Source organism: Vulpes lagopus, chromosome 1 (assembly GCF_018345385.1).
Source record: "Vulpes lagopus strain Blue_001 chromosome 1, ASM1834538v1, whole genome shotgun sequence".
Lineage (NCBI taxonomy): Eukaryota > Metazoa > Chordata > Mammalia > Carnivora > Canidae > Vulpes > Vulpes lagopus.
The window spans coordinates 122,797,185-122,815,267 of NC_054824.1; the positions used below are offsets into that span (position 1 = coordinate 122,797,185).

Consider the following 18,083-nt stretch of genomic DNA (forward strand, 5'->3'; position numbering starts at 1 on the left):
CTGGATTCTAAATATCATCCAGAGCAAAGGTACTATTATTTAAATCTACGGACTCACCTTTCAGAAAGGTATAAACAGAACTACTTGCTACTTTACAGGCTCAGGGGCATTGCAATGCCGCACATTCATGTCAGCATGTAGGCAAAACCATGTCCTATACTCATGTCCATTTACACTGAACTTATCCCACTTTTGTCATTTCATTGCCTGTTTCCCACAATTTCCAAAGAATCCGAAAGCAGAAATACACTCAGCTCTTTCTAAGTACTTTGACTGAAGGAGATAGAAAAGAAAAACAGGGCTAAATCCTTACTTGCTACTTTTCATGGAAATCTCAAATTTTATCTAAACCAAAGATCAGTTATTTTGCTCAGAAAATGGCACCAGGATCAGGTTTTGATGCAATGATAGCAAAGGGGTCACCACGCACAACTCCAGGCAGGCTCCCCATAGGAAAAACTGTGCCGGGGTGGGCGGTGGGCAGGGGAGTTAATATTGCAACACTGTAAGCAAGGGTGAGAGGGGTAGAAAGTGTGCCTCCTTCCACTCTGCACACTAGCCCTGTACATTGGGGCCAGTTGCTCAAGCCTTAATTTCCTCGTCTGTCAAAGGGGAGTAATGATAACAATCTCTTGTCACAGCCTAAAAAGCAAATGACTGATACTCATTCACGATCTATGTTTTAGTGCACTCAAGATATGTTTGCTCAAGTGTGGGTTCTTACCAGAGCCCAGCAAACCCCAAACCCTTTGAAATGTTACTTCTTATGACTTCTACTTCTATGCATGATCATTTATCAATCCATTACCAATAGGGAATAGGATCAAGGCTTGTGATAGTACCACACAGCATTTTACAAACCAGTTGTTGATGGTGGTTGTGGTGTGTGTGTGTGTTTTAAATTTAGAAAAATTATATTTTATATACAGGACTGTCTTGGAATTCTGAGTGTACAAATTTGTTATTCTGAGCCATTTGATTAAATTTAACCACAGGAAACTCTTCCAAGTCCTAATGAAGCAGCAATTACATCTAAAAAGGGAGCCAAGCCAAAAAACATCCTTTTCCAATATCTCTTTTTCAAACATCAGACTCCAACATAAGCTCCATGGTTTTCAGTTCACTTTTATACTATCTCTCTAAGCTGTTGGAAACCTGTTAAACATAAGACAGGGAGTGGTGTTCCAGTTAGTCTTTGCTAAAAGGTTAGCAGTACATGCCTACACTTAGACTTGTGTACATGAGAACACACACAGTGAAATACAAACCAACAACAAAAAAAAAAACAAAAACAAGCAAACAAACAAAAACTCCACAAAAATTCTATTAAAAAAAAAAATCTTGGCCATTAAAAAAATCAGGAAACCATAGTTACTGAGAGAAAATCTGAATGAGAATTCAGAAACAAAGAGTGTATTTTAAGACCTCTGAAATGAATGTACTTTAAATTGTAGTTTATAAAATAATATGTGATAGTTCAAGATATAGATTATGTAAAGCAGACTTCTAAAGAAAGTTTAAATTACCTTTTCATTTAGAAATGAGAGCCCTTTTTGCCTCCACCCCAACCCGTAACACTTGGAAGATTACAAATTTTACCTAAAAGACACATAGGCTCACAATTTTATTGAATGTATCATTACTAAGATAAATTAAACTGTGTCAGTAAGAAAAGAAGTTACAGCTATCGAAAACAGCCTGGACACAGAATGCAATCTTTTCCCTACTTCCAGGTTTTCAGCATCACATTTATCCCATGCGATGGTGCACTTCAACATAATAATGCAGCAAGCTCAGGATGCAGGAGACAGAGAAATAATGTCAAAGGCAATTCTTCACATTTGGATCTCACCACATCAAGTGCAAATAGTGAACTTAAACATGAAAATGCAATTTGCTCCTTATAAAGTATACATTTTTATCTCTTGCAAAAAAAAAAAAAAAAGAAAAAAGAAAACCACACTTTCATTTCTAACGCCTCAAGGTAAAGAGGATGGCATCTATCACAAGTGCAGAGAATGGCTGAAGGATTTAGAGCAATCTTTACGTAATTCTTTTGGCGAGGAAGTGGAGTTATGAGTTACTCAAAATTCATAAAGATTATTAAGTTTACATCCTCACAGAAGATCTGTACCCACTGTATCTCTCAACTATTATGTCAGCATTGCAACCCAAAACTAATGAGAATAGGGTGCTGGCTTGGGACTTCCAACCATTTTGTGGCATGGGGGCACCACTGAAGAAAACAAAGCTTGTGTCCCATTCAACAAAACAGACACCCAAACAAACAAAACCACACACAACAAAATAAAACCCAGATTGCTTCCATTGGAACAAGCTTATGATACCTGCACTGAATTCAGGGTATACTCGTTCTGTCAGCATTCCTTCCTATAAGTGATTCTAAGAGGTAAGTAAGTTCCATTTGGGAAAGTTGACTCCAGATTATCAACTTGTGCATTCAAGTCTGCTGGGTTCTATGAATGATTATGTGGTTCTTCTGGGCCCTCCGCTAGGACTGACTCAGCACCCCCAGCGGTGACCCCTCACGGTAAAGAAGCTCCCACGCAACGGTAAGCTTTCCTGCTTGATGAATGCCAACCTTAGAGTTCATCTAAAAGGAGCCTATGGGCTTCATGGTTTTCCTTCTTATTCTTCATATAGGTCTACGAGAAGTTATGAAACATATTTTTCTAGTCCTCCCAGGGGCAGGGGCAGGGTCACAATTCGACCTCAGGAACACAGCAGTCCTGCAAATTCAGATAGCCTGGGAGGAGTGAGTATTAGTGAGTGCTCTTTGCCTGGCCTAACACAAACTATAACATCCAGTACAGAGCAGTGTCGCTTATGGGAAATGACAAGCAATGGATCAGTGGGAGAAAAATAATGGAATTTAATCACATAAAAATATCCCAAGCACACAGCTCCTTTTCAACAAGCTGCCAACCTGAGGTGAGGGCACAATGTTCTTATGAAACTAACCACCTAGAATTTATCACGGAGCCATCTAACCAGATATTTTGATCAGATTAAGTTATAGAATTCTGGACACACCCAGGGATTCTCATTCCTACCATGTCAATATTCCCCTAAGGGAATGATTTTCAACAGACATACAAAAATATCTATGTGCACATGAGATAGATGTCTAAGATGTGTGAGGAATGACCCCAGGAACAGTGTAGGCTCATGTGAAAGACTGTCACAGACTAATTAAGGACACTGCTGCCAAAAAGGGAAGGCTGACCCTGCAGTCTTATTTACACAATTTCCAGCCAGAGGGCTGTGAAGTGGAGCCCCAGTGGGGGCATTTCTATCTGAAACCCAAGGGCACCTGCATTAAGGAAACTGGTGTAAATGAATCCCTTTGCTCAATGACAAAAGGAAAGACACCAATACTTCAATTATGGATGGTATGTGCCAACCTCTTGAATTCTATGCAGCTCTACGCAGTTACTTCCTTATTTGTTTATTATTGTTATTATTAGTAGTTGCACTTCACTATGCATTCAATTAAAGGGACATTTTGAGGCAAGAACAATAAGCTCTTTAGACAGAAGGTAGTGATTCAAAAACTGCAAAACTTCAGCTTTCAAAAATAGCCTAAGTGACCTCTTGCAGTACTCTGACCACTCCGCAGCAAGCAGGAGGCAACCCCTGTGAAGAGCGAATTCTGGCAAAGTTCTCTCTTCACAGATGATGCACAGCTTAAGCTATAATGAGTTTTTGGGTTACAAATGCTGAACGCATTAATATTCCTTGATGATAATTATCACAGTATAAGCACCTTTCCCAATGTGAGTAGCATAAAGCAACTGAAGCAGCATTTTTACTACATTTGAAACAAGCTGGAAAATGGGATTTTCTACTCTTGTAACCTGAGGTCAACATACATCAAGCAATGCATATTAAACACACCTATATATGAACCCTGTATCACATTCCTTCTATCCTGCTTCATGTATACCTAAAGCTATCTCCTTTATCCATCCTTTATCATGCATTTCTTTGATATGAACATGTATGTGATATACATCATTTCAAAACGAAATGTTACCACCACCACCCCCCCCGCCGCCATCATATGAATCCTGTGTTTCTTTTTAGGAGAATACAAATAGCAAATAAGATCAGTAAGCTGTGTTTTACAGATGAGATGTGTCTCTGTGCAGTTTGAATGAATACTGTGGTCACTGGCATATAAAACAGGATGAAAATTAGAATCAAGCAAATAGGCTCCTAGAAGAGCAAACCACATTACATACAAATCTGAACAAACTACCAATGTTTTCTTTACACCTTCAAAACTAGTAACACAGTGAGAGCACTGAAAGATTTAGATCCGAATTCTGACCCACCAACATGACAGTAATGATGTTAGCATCATATTTACTGCCAATATTTTTGCATAAGGATCCTAGAAACCAATTGTCATTACAGATTAAAGGAACAATAACCGCTATTTAGATAATAACTATCACATATGATAAGAAAGAGCTGATAAGGATGATCCATTTGCATCATATGAGTGTGTAAAACAATATCTGTTATTCAGTATTTGCCATGGTATACCCAAAATAGATGTTTAATAGATTTAACTTACTAAACCCCAACTGGATTTGATAATATGCTGGGAGTGGAACATAAACTGTTCTGCCCTCATCTCTTTCTTTTCCCCTCTATTCAGTGAAAAAGAGAAAATGTCTGTAATAAAGCTCCACTGATGATGATAGGATGGCTTAAAATAATCATAATGTAAAGAGCTTCCTTTTTGTTTTTAAAATACTATAATGTCATTTTTAGTATGCTATGTAAATAACCCCAAGAGCACTTTGACTTAACAGTGACAAAGTGAAAACCAGTTCGAACCCTGAGTTCAAAGCATGTGAAATGACTCAGGTGTTGGTAGGCGTGAATCTGCTGACCTCATTTGCACCGTGTTACCCCACACTTCATTTAGAAAAGATGCCATGCTACAACCACTTCAAGTTTTTGAACATCATTTTTACTTATGTACTGAAAAAATGTCTTCAAATCCCATCTGAATAGATAGCAGGGTTACAAGGGAACCTTTACTAAATATTTAACAGCACTATTAGCTTATTAAATACTATAATGTGAGAGCCATGAAAGCATGATATACAATGCTGGCCTTTTTTTTTTTTTTAAAGCAATGCTGGTGCTCATTTTGAACACTCACAAGCCCATTCATCAGTAGAACTGATGCATTTTAAAAAGTCCTCATTTACTAGCAGATAAATGTGGTTGGAGAACCTTTTTAGTGTAGAAATGACTAGAAACCTACTCGGTTTTACTGTGCAGAATTTGCTTTACTCTAGCTAGAAAAAAAAAAAAAGAACCACTTCACAAAACTTTTAAAAGGGCATTTTGAAATAATATGCAAAAGCTAAAGGAACACAGTTTGAAATACAAGTAGAGTATATTTTTGTTTACAGGAATATAAATATACCAAAACAAGGCAACAGATTTATAGGCAGCTAAGAGAGTATGTGCATTCATCAAATTTGGAAACAGTATCTCAAATATACATCATATAATGAGATTACCCATTGAGACTGTTGCTTTTGACCATGACACTGTCGGCAGGTGACTTCATTTGCAACTATTTATGATTGCTCTTTTGAAAAAAAAACTGGGTTAATATAATTTTTTACATCTACTATGTTAAGATATTTCTAACTAATATGATGCTGTCTTTTTTAAAGTTAGTCAGAAAAATTTTCACCTGTTCTGGTGGGCAGAGGGTCAGAATTCTCTCTGAGATATTTCTATTCACAGAGATATACTATGGTCTAATTTAAAGAAAACTCCCTTTCCACTGAGGTTTGCAGAGCAAGCATTTATCCTGTAAACACTGTAACAATGATCATCTGTCCTTCCAGTTCTCAGTGGAGACTCTTGCTTTTGAAAATGTCTTGTGGTGACTTACTAAATTCAGGCTATTTCAATTAGTATTACTGCGCATTAAAAATTAATTGCATTACTGAGTGGATTAAGGTTTAAATTTCAATTCTACAGTATGTGCACTAGAAATGACAGCTAAAAATCAATGCTCTTTGGCCCACGATCGGAAGCATGTACAGTCAAATAGCGCGGGACTGGCGTCACTGGCCAAGCAGTTTTAAAAGACTTGATAGTTCAATTGAAGGTGTGTCAGCTCTAATTCTAGATTTTAGTTTGAATGCTGCACAGGAGCCCAGCCTTAGGAAAAGAAAAACAGAACAACAGCTGCACTAACAATTTGAAAAAACAAATGGACACAGGTATTAAAATTATGATGGTAGAAAGATGAAGAGTCACCCCAAATTCACAGATAATTATCCCTAAACTAAAACCTTACTCACAATTCCGTTCAATAAGAACAGAGGCTCCCTCACTTAAATCTACACTATTTTATTTATTAGTTATTGGGGGACAGTAGTTGGTTGGGGCAGGAAATAAGCCATTTTGTAAAGAGATGTTACGAATGCATATAATATTCATAATGACTTTAATCTGTGTTTTAAGGAAATCCAAGAAGACACTGCAAATACAAATCTTTCTCTTAAATGGTAATCCCCTCTCAATCCCCTGTGTTAAATTATTAAACCTGTCTGGGGGAAGGGATGGATCAGCTGATCATCCCAACTACAAATTTATAACACCTACACGAAATGTTTGAAAAGAAACGGATCACTTTTATTCACAGTAAATTTGTTCACCTAAGAAGATGAAGATGAAGGACATTACGAATGAAGTCAATAGAGTAAAGTAGCATCAATAAAGACGCACAAAGCCCCCAGGATATCTGAGTTTGGAACTGAACAGTGATTGGTATGTGCCTAAGAGGAAAAAATGATGCCTGCAATGTTCCTTAAGATCCCCTCTGTGTTGCACCGGTGGCCAACAGCGAGTTCGGCAGCAAGAGAGTAAAGAAGATGGGAAGTAATAATAACAATAAAAAGAATAATCTGGTGCAAATGGACCCCAAGGTGTAGTAGTCATCCCCATGCAACAATCGCCCTTCATTGCAATTTACTGATGTTGCTTCATTACAATACAGCATATAAAGGGGTAATGTACAAAGTGCACTATTTAAAGCTACGTGTTTTGAAGCAGCACATACTACCCTGGCAGGCACTGCTAGGGGAGCCTCGTCAGATTGTTCGAAAGTGAACCTGCCTGCACAAAAAATTCGACAGGGGCACAACATGTATACATCGTGGTGATAAATTTGAGTGAGAAGGACTAAAGGTAGCAGGGAAAAGTGTTTCCTCGGTGAAATATTAAAGGCATTTCAAATTCATCTGAATTAAAACATCCTTTGGAGAGGTAACAACTTGTGGCTTTGCAGAACATGATGTTTCCTGTTTGAAGACACAAACTGGCTTTCCGTTGCCTATTCCTAGTCTCCATAAAATAAACTTAAGCAATGTTTGTAGGTGAACTGCACCTTCAGGTTCCTAGTATTGCAAGAGAAAATGATTCGTTTTCTGAGTTCTGCCTGCTGTGGTTGAAAGTCTTACTTTTCAGTCAGGGCCCAGAAGATGCTGAAGCAAGGCATTAAGGGGAAGAAAGAGATTCTTTCCCCACCAAGGATCATTGAGTATGTCATTGGTTAATTCTTGCTCTGTGCTCCTCATTAGCATTACTCTCAAGTTTCTGGTTATCATATCCGAAATATTAAGACATAATAACTACGAAGGTGCAGATAATTGGATATTAACCAGAACATACTTGACTGGGCAGGAGGTAGGGCCCTGCTTAAACTAATCCTGAAATATATTAATCACCAATTAATGAAAGGGTTTCAAATTCATTTTCTATTAGAGAACACCTCCGAGTATCTAAGCTTTTTCTAACAAAATGACTTGGAATAACAGGGTAGAAATAAGGAATATGACCATCTGATGATGTCTTGAATTAATTCCTTACAGCCTATTGTCAGGTAATCATGAAAACTATCATTAAAACCTTGATTACATTTACAAAGTCTGATGGGAGGAAGAGGGGACACTTTTCAATGTTCAGTGGCCTTGGTTTAAATCCCAAATTTATCCCTTTAAGTGGCAGAGCGATAGCTAAACATTTCAGCAGAGCGCTGTCACAATATTATCTGAGTCTTTCAACCTAGACAGACCTCTAGACCTCCAACCTAACAACAGATGTACTCTTAAAATATAAAACCAATTAAAAGGAGCCAGAGAAGTCCAGCCAAGGCAACCTTTGTACACAGTAAACAGTAAGTAGTAAGAAGTTGATGAATATATTAAGGGATAAAAACCTTAACTACATGGTGTTGAAAAGTCAGCACCACTTAGATGGAAATAAAATAATGTTAAGAAAAGAAAAAGGGGGGAAAAAAAAGAAAACAGGAAGAGGAACATAGAAGGAAAGCTGTATTTCTTTACAATCCACGTGACCGTGAGTTTGAGTCTGACATGCCATAGATGTTCTATTAGTCTGGTTGTAAAAGCCCCCACTAAGCTCCCTAGTAAAGCCTCTGCTCATACTCACCGAGTTAGAGAAACGGCAGCAAAAATGTCATTCGTTTTAAAGAAAAAAAAAAACAAAATTTCCAAGTATATTACTCTCACGAAGGGATTCTGATATCTTTTCACACTTAAAAGGTGTAGCTCCCAGATACTCTGAAAACGACTTACATTTTTATGTCAGAGAAAACCATGTTTGGATTAATGCAGTGTAAGCAAGAGCTCAAGATGACACCAATTCCTCTGTTTTTCCTGACTTTATTCACTTAATTTGATGAAGACGGCAAGAAAACTCCTGTTCTCTGAGGGTGTTTTTTTTTTATTCTGTTGTTTATCGACTTTAATTTTAATAATTCTTAAATAAGCACTCACAGCAGATGAACTCAGATATGCAGGCAAGTAGGCCCTTTTATCAACAATTTTGCCATAGAAATACACAAACATTTCAATGGCTCTTCATTAGCAAACAAATCAACAAGTGATATTTTAATGCATGACTTTATTCCATCTCTGTGGGGACTGTAGTTGAGAGTGTGATGTACAGTACAGAGAAAGGAATCATCAGCCACAGTGTCCCAGGGCTCTCTCCATTGAGGTCTTCGAAGCCTCTGCTTAAAGAGTGCGTTTAATTGACTGATAGACAGTAGCTTCTTTGTTCGCAGAAGACAGCGAAGTAATGGCAGCTTGAAAATCGTACCATCTACAGGGTCTCCTGAGACCAGTAACAGGGGGATATGTGTCAGGAATAAATAAATAATCTAATTATTAAGCCACTTCCTGTCAAGTTAACTCCAATTTGTTGGCTTTTGAAGGCAACAAAACGAGGCATTTTTCCTCATTATGCTTCTCTTTTTATACCAGTGGTAATCACAGGCGGATTAAAGGGTGCCTGATTGGTTTTTTTGTCAAGGAACTGAGAAGCAGCCAACAGTACAGAAAAACAGAGTTGGGTTTAGAAGAAATTTCATGCTTGTCTCCTTTCCAGCTCCCTAGCAGCCCACACGGCTGCCCCATACAGAGCTGCCAGCTGTACAGCAAATGTGTACCCCTCCAACTGGGGCCTACCGGGCCACAGGCGCCATCCTGAGAGCTGTGAGATACCTTGCAATCTTGGCAGGTAGCTACTGCTGTCATAGGCATAATTCTAAAGGTGACCTACGAAACCCCATCAGCTCACCAAATGCAACAATATGAGCAGCTGAAGTTCGATACCCACTCTCCATATTGGCTCTGTTTCTTTTGTTTACTGCTATTAACAGCCCAGAAACTAGGAAATGACCTCTGGAATTGGGTCAGCAGAGACCTTGACTTTTTACGTGTCTGAAGGAACCTGGGGGAAGCAGGTCACGGGGTGTGTGTGTGCACATGGGCATGGGTGCAGGCGGGGTCCATCTTTCCGTGTCTACTGTCCATGACTCTCGGTGCCTCCCATTCAGAAATGTTTTTGCAAACTTCATTCAGAAACGGACACTGGCATTTGAGAATCCACATATCAAGCAGGGGAGTGAAATAGAGATACACTTGTGGCCTATTCTCCAACAAGTCAAAGGCAAGGACCAAACCAGAGCCAGAAGCCCGGCCAGTGTGCCTCAGCCAGTCACATGGAACTATCCATCTGGCACAGACTCTTTCCCCAGCTTCTCTGTACAGAACCTAGGATGGAAGGCTGGCATCTAGTAATTGGGCCTGAGAACAACAATTTTCGGAGGCCTCTTTAAAGGCAGTACGTTTTAAAATGTCACAAGAAACTGAATCTTCAACCTCTCTATGGACTTGATCCGAACCCTGGGTCTCATGGAAAATTATCATCACAAGGAATGGCTCAGGGGTTTTGTTAGGGGCTTGTAGATTAAAAACTCCACCAACTGCAAGTTTTTTTTTGTTTTTGTTTTTTTTGTTTTTTTGTTTTTTTACTAAATCCAAGCTGCTAGGCGCAGGCTAAAACACAAAACAAGGATAAACACCTCTGACTTTCTTTAGCTTAACACCAAAATTAAGAAATGGGCTCAGAGATTTTCTTTAAAATTTGCTTCAGAAATAAGAATCCAAGTAATCAAGATGAGCTCTTGAAAGCTATCTTATTCTAGAAAGACTTTGTTTTTATGTCTTTTTTGTCTTCTTTTATTTTAAAATGTCTTTGTTTCTAGGAAACCTTATTATAGGAGAGGCTTGATAAGTTCCTGCAGCCCCATTCTGCACTCAGTAAACAGTGTAGCTATGCTCTATTTATGCCTGCGTATGTCCTTTCTGAATACATCTTGAATTTTTGTTAAATTGCGCAGATAATTAAACCCTCTTCATATTTACAGTCTGCTTCATTGGTACCATGAATTCTGTTTTCAGTTACTGTCTGCAAATTCCCTCTCTGAACAATTTCATACTAAGCAATAACACTTCATTTTACATAAGTTTTATCTGATGTCCCCATACAGAGCTGCCAGCTGTACAGCAAATGTGCGGTTCTCAAACTGAGGCCTACCAGGCCACAGGCTCCATCCTGAGATCTATAAGGCACCTTGCTGTCATTGGCAAGCTTTCCCTGCTATCACTGTGACCATCACTCCACACTGCACACAACTTAAAATCATCTGATTATTAGAATTTGTGGCCCACACTCCATTTTATCCTTTATTTAATCTATCCCCAGATCACACATTTGTTTAAATGTTTTGGCTGGTTTACAAATCATGCAGCCATCTGCACAGTAGGTGTGACACCATTTTTTAGACAAAAGTTACGTTACCAACAAAGATAAAGTCATTTGAAATGCTTTGATGTTTGTTATTGTGCCTGGTTCACTTGGACCAACGCTAAGAAATAAATAGAATTATCTGTGTAAATCGATGAACATCTATGAAAAACAACACCCAGCAGAACGCCGAGCTTGCTCCATTACCTACGTTAATATCATGACAGCTGAGGAGAGATGACCTGGCCCACTTCTCATCTCTCCTGTACAGATGGCTATTAAAGAGAAAGTATCCCTTTTGTATGGTCCATGTAGAAACCCTTTATGGGCTTTTCAAATAAGCCAGCATTGCCCACATGAGGGTAGCTTTCTGGTACCATTAAACTGTCCAGATTTCATCTTTTTTAATCCAGCTCTTGATGAAATAAGCCAGTATTTCATCATATTTAACACCAAATGCTTGTTTCTTAATTCCCTGAGTTTTGTAAGCTATCAAAGGATGACTTAGAACTCAATAGTCTTGTCGTTTAGAATTAATGCAAACTCCACAAAGAACCTAATGACTTTGAGTTTCTTAGGATAGTGCAGATACATATGTATATATATGTGTATATATATACAGACATAAATATATATATGTATATGTGTGTATATATATCCCCTCACATAGATGCATTACTGTAGATTCATTTCTATTCGTTTTTTTTAAACTGCCAATGACAGCTGAGAGTTTAAAGTGCAACATGGTCCTTTATCTTCCTATGCAGAGATCCCTATCTGTGGATATTTCCCCTTAAGACATATAAAATCCAAAACCACTATAGACCTCAAAATATTGGTTTTAGTCTATTGTAAAGCAAGAGCACTCAAGCTGAAATGTTCCAGAAGTGATACTGAATGTCACAAATCTATAATGAAGATTAGTCACACAGCACACCATCCACTAAAGAAACGGAAGGAAAAGAATGCCATTTGTGACCTTGGGCATCAAACAAATTGCAGAACATATGAATGTCACTTGCCACAAGAACAGACTAAAAATTCACTACAGTGTACAAAACTGATTTATGCATTCTTTTTGTCTTGACATCAGTGATGTATATCGCATGGAACATAACACATAGGGTACATATCTTCCCATGTGCATTGCAGAAAACTTGAATCTTTTCGTGGTCTTTTAAAAATTATAACTACAAAACACTGAGTATTAGAGATTTGAACCAAAATAGTCAATACCTTTACATCAGTGTTTTCCTATTAGTTATCATTTATAGTTCCAAACTTTAGCTTTGCTTTTCTAAGAGATAAATACATTTGTTTCCCCTAAATGCTCTAAGCATCATCCTTGATCTATCCAGGACACGTTTATTAGTGACTATTTGTGGATTTCCCATTTTTTTTCACAAAACAGGGTGCTCCGCCACCTTAGATACAAATTTGCCATTATAGCACTGGTCTTTCTTTTCAGATGAAAAATACAAAAAAACCCAAAGCTTATTAAGTAATCAGTTCTAAGTCAGTTTTTAAAAATAATTCCTAGGTATATGGTTTATACCCATTCGCTTCATATTATCTGTCTGAGAATTTTGAAAAAGAGGCCTGGAAATGGCCATAGCTATATCCTCACCACTTATCCTCCAAAGTCCATGAGTGTAGCAATCAGTTCCAAGGATAATGGTGTTTCTCCCCTTTGATCATTTCTTTGTCAAGCGGACTGGCCTTCGATGGTGAGTGTTCTGCTGGTTGTCTACCACCAGCCGTTTGCAATTTGCTCACTATGTTTCATGAGACAGTTGTTTGTGGCTGTTTGGAACACATTTGTCTCTTTGGGGATTTATACGCTGGTTGCAATGCCAACCTCCGTAGTGATCGAAATTTCTTTCTAACTAAAATAGATAATTAGAGGCTGGTAATTATTGGTCAAGAATTATCAGAGTGAAAAAATTAAGCTTCTCATAAATAGTTCTTGGCAATGTCATCTCTTTATATTATCACATGCCTAACAGCCCTTTATTCAGAGCACTTACAAATTTACTCTACTGCTGTTGAGCCTCATAATTTTATATGAGGCAATTCCTTTGCTGGGTTAAACACATTTAAATCCCCTGGTTTCATCTCTATCTGTGCTAATCCATACCAAATAATAATAATAACAGAAATCTCAAAGAAGAAAATAACAATAAATATTTACTATGCTGATAGAGACTAGGAAAAAATGAATTAAAAGACATAATACACAATGGCTTCTTTCTGTATTCTCAGGTCAAAAGCCAACATAAACTATGTGAAAAGAACAAAGGAAGACAAGAAAAAATTTCTCATCTGTGCAGACTTGAAAAGAGGGAAATCTTTTCCCCAGGAAAGCTGTTAAAATGTTTTGTAGCTCTTTTTTGCGTGTGTGTAAAGAAGAAAAGAAACCCCTAAATAGTCACTGGTCTGATTTCTTACTGAAACTGTGTCAAAATGTAGTGGAAAGTGAGGTTTTCTTTTTTTCCTTAATAGACATAAGTCAAATCCCTGATGCATTTTTATTGAGTAATTATCCCTGCAACGTAGACCATGTGTCCACACCTAGCTGCAAAACAGCACTTAAAGCAGAGCATCTCCGGTATGTACCTGGTAGAAACATTGATGGTTTTCCTTTCACAAATGTCCCTGGCCAATAGCCTGAGACCAGCACTTCCAGAAAGAAGCATGGAGGTTGTCTGACACTGCAGTTGCATTAAACATGTGTGCTACAGAGAAGCAAATGCAAATGACTTGGTTAAAGAAGGAATTTAAAGTTACACCTCATTGGGTCATCTGCAGACCTCCATCAGGTGACATAATCCTTCCTCTAGACTGATTGAAATGTAGAGCGAAATCTGCAAAAACACTATATACCCTCTTAACAAAAAGAGTAAGAGGCTTTTCAGATAGTCTCTAATCCTTCTTTCCTGCTAAATGTCTAGTTGAGATTATTTTTTGATTAGACAAAAAACATACACAGACACACATCCTAAAAATACCTACCCTCAATGGAGGTATTTTAGTCAACAAAATAATGCTGCTTGCCTCATTTGAAAGACTAAGTATCACACTGGGATTTTAAAAAAGGATATCTTAGCCTTTGTGACATCATCCCATTATGCATTCACTTTCTGTAGATATTAACAACACGACTGGAGTTGAAGGACTTGGATGCATGGTCAACAGATAAAACAATTAAATGGATGCTATTCATTTGTTTAGGCCTCAAGTGCAAGAGAATTACATATTTTATTATTAAAAATAGTATGAATATTAAATAACTAGGCCCTCTGTGTAAAGGAATAGAATTTGCTTCTCTGATGGAAGGTGAATTGTTAAATGCTCAGATCCCAAGAGAAAGTTAGTGTCATATTAATCCACATAAGGTAGAGGGAGAAAGCCCTGGGAACGCACTAATGTTGCAAGGAGTGTAAGAGAAATATAAAAGGAAAGGTATAAAGCAATTTAAAAAGAAGGACCAGGACAAACCAATGAATTTTATGGCCAAATGATACTTAAATTGGAAAATCAAAAAAGTCCTTTCACTGCTCAACATTCAATTCAAATTTGATGTATGGACAAGAACATTAATATCATGGTGAAAAATATATTCAATCTGTTCCTCTGGTTCCTGGGGTAAATAACAAAATCCAGGACCAAAAATAAATGTATGTAGAATAAAACTACACAGAAGCACGACCTACAGCATTTTGCTAAATTTTCCATAAGGTGCAAATTCCAAGAAACATTTTCACTGAAGCCCACGTAAAACTGTAGCATGAAGCAGGGTTATGAATGACTGCCACCAATAAACTCTACTCAAGATATAAAGAGACGGAAAATATTAGCATTTCTCCTGGCAAGAACAATTCATTCTTTTTAATCCCCACCCCCTCCTCCCAAAAAGCAGTTTTGAAAGTTTATAAAGAATATCTGTTTGGAATCCAAAATAAAAGAAAATTGCAAGGAAACACATTATTTAAATATCTCTTACATGTTGTCATTACCTGCTAAATATTCAACAAAGCTGTCACTGTTATTCTATCACATTGGAGAACATGTTATTTAATGTATTAGAAAATCACTAATAATATTAGTGCTTAAATCTGGAAAATGTAGAGATAGAGTGATCAATATTCTAGCTGTTGTGTGTACATTCCATTTTGCACAGTTATGTACTTAGTCTTTGATAAGCAATTATCCTCCTAAAGACCCGTCATTTGAAAAACTATAAAACAAATCCTATTGAAAAACTATTAGTCAATTCTCTAACATGCTTTTGAATTTATGTTCATTAATTTCTGTAAGAGAATTAGGAGTTCCGTTATGGTTGCTTTTCATGATCATTAATGATAGTTGGAGCAACCCTTCCACTGAGCATTCTTAAGAGTGCTTCTGATTAGTGTCTAATAAAACTTGTTTACCCCTGAAAACAAGTTCAGAGTCAAAAATGCTGAATTTTCTTTCTTGTCTTAAGAGTTTGGTAATAGGAGAGCATGAGGTTAATTGGACTTTTTAGTATTATATCACAATTATTTATGGTAGTATAGAATACCATCAGATGAGGATGAAATAAAAAACTCTCGAAGTATAAAAACACAAATGAGTAACAAAAATAGCATAAAGTAATAACAATTGTCATTTTACTAGTAGAAAAAGATCTGCTTGATAAAGTTTAATTGGCTGGTAAAACTCTTAGTGTTATTACTAAGTGCTTATCAAATTAAAAAACATAAGAGGTAACCCCAGAGGAATTAAGGGATAATGGGACAATATGAATAACTGAAAAAAATTATCCTTTTAGCTCTAGTCCATATGATAAAGGCAAAACCTCTGAAAACACTGGCCTAGAGTGACTTCCAATCTTCACCCAAACCACTTATATAAAGATCTACGTAAAATTTGGTGGGGAAATAAAAAATGATTACTGAATTCTTTACATGATCTTTATGATCATGATTATTTCCAGGCTGTTGAAACCATACATATAAAATGATCTTATGGCAATTTAAATTATTTATGTTTCCCTATCACAAAAACTCACCACTTTAGATTTTGATACAAAGATGCTTAAGCAACACACAGCAGTGCCATTACCATAATAACTTCTGAAATTAAAACCTGTCTAAAACTCTATGGAAAGCTAACATCCAGTTCATTAACCATTCCTGTTAGTTTTCAATAATGCAAAAATGATTAGAAGTTTAATTTGTTAATCACCTGTGTTTTGACTGTCAGTAGATATATAATCCTCTGCAGAAGTCTAAACTAGCCCTTGCAGAAAATAAAATGTGCTAACGTTTTATCAGGCCTAATAATAGTAATAAAAATCAATCATGCCTAGGTAAAACATTGATGGCTGAACAATTAATTCATCTTTAACTCTGTTTAATTATATAGGCAGTGATATACACAAGTAGAAGAAAAAGCTATCTGTAATAAGGTTTAGAGCATCACTCACCAATCATGTGATTTGCAACATGAACCTGAATATCCCATTCATTGTAGAAAACCATCTGACACTTGATGCACTGATAGGTCTTCTTCTGAGAAAACAAGTATAAATAGAATTACTTAGACACATGCACTTTTTATTGTTTTCTTAAAAAAAAAAAAAACAACACTACTCACAGCATTTTTTTGAGATGTTGGCCTTACATGTCTTGTTAACTATGCTACTGTGGATCTGCTTGGGCAAAGTTCTATGAGTTTCTTACTAAGATTTTGTGGTTTGATCCTAATATTATACTTTTAGCTACAACAGTTGGAAGAAATGGAGGCACATAATTATGGCATAATATATTTTTAAGGATTCCTAAGTTCAAAAACAGAAGTTTAATATTAAAAATCTGTAACACATGGCCGAGTTTCAGAAACTGATGTCCTCATAGGTCAATCACAATTTCATTCCAACCAAAATGTCTGTGACGTTACTTCTAGATACCCCTTAGTAAAACAGCCAATGAGACTTACAGAATCTAGCTAAGACATTCAGTAATTAAAATTTTTAGCTGAAGTCTAAAATTTAGGTGTTTTAGAAGTTGCTCAATACTACCCTTTAAATATTCACTTTTTTCCCATAGAAATAAGACCATACTGAGCATTCTAACATCATTTTATCATTTTACATAAAAGTCCTGGCAAGGGGAGAGAACAGAATTTATTAATTCTTGTATCATAAATAAAGAAACTGAGGCCCAGGGAAGTAGAAAGAATTTGCCTGATGTCAGAGTGCCCTACAGCTGAGAAGAGAAATAAGCTCTCTTAATTTCAAGTGCTAGGCTGTCAGATAAAAGCAGCCTTTATGATTTCACATCTTTATCATTGTGTTCCCCATATGGCTCAGTACACCTTAGGTGAATTCAATAAATAAAGTATTGGTTATGTTTTCTAGAACACAGTTACATAAATTCCTTTATGATGAAATTTGATATTTTCAATTAAAAACCATCTTGGAAAACAAAATAAACCATTCTGAAAGCTCCCAAATGTGAAAAAAATGACACTTGTAAAAGTACACCAATGACAGTTTGTTAAGGCATTCTTACAGAATTATCATTTCATCCGTGGTCATATAAAATTGCTTCACTAATCGTAGCAATTAAAAATATCAGTCTGTAAATCATAATTAATTTTAAAGAACTCAACAAAATCAAAATCAAGTACAAAAATTTAGCATAATTTCAAAAGCAATTAAAATTATAAATGCTGTTCATGTAAAATTTTCTTAATTATTGTCACTTAACATAGTATTAGCTTCTGCAACACAGGATAGTAGCATTCCTTGTAAAATACAGAAGAGCAGGCCTATTTCCAATGGAAGCGTTCTCAATAACCTAACAGGCTTTTGTACATTAGGCATATTGTGAATTGAATGTGCTGAATCTAAATCT

General features: G+C 36.7%; 1 protein-coding gene across 7 annotated transcripts in view; it reads right to left on the reverse strand.

Annotated features, from left to right (window-relative positions):
• Positions 1-18,083, reverse strand: part of ZNF521 (zinc finger protein 521) — a 275,252-nt gene that overhangs the window by 111,652 nt on the left and 145,517 nt on the right. For 6 of the 7 annotated variants that reach the window (XM_041773263.1, XM_041773286.1, XM_041773255.1 and 3 more), the window contains one exon: positions 16,652-16,736. In XM_041773263.1, the coding sequence (XP_041629197.1) occupies positions 16,652-16,736 (85 nt within the window). The remainder of the gene's footprint in view (positions 1-16,651; positions 16,737-18,083) is intronic. The other variant, XM_041773273.1, reaches the window with a different exon arrangement.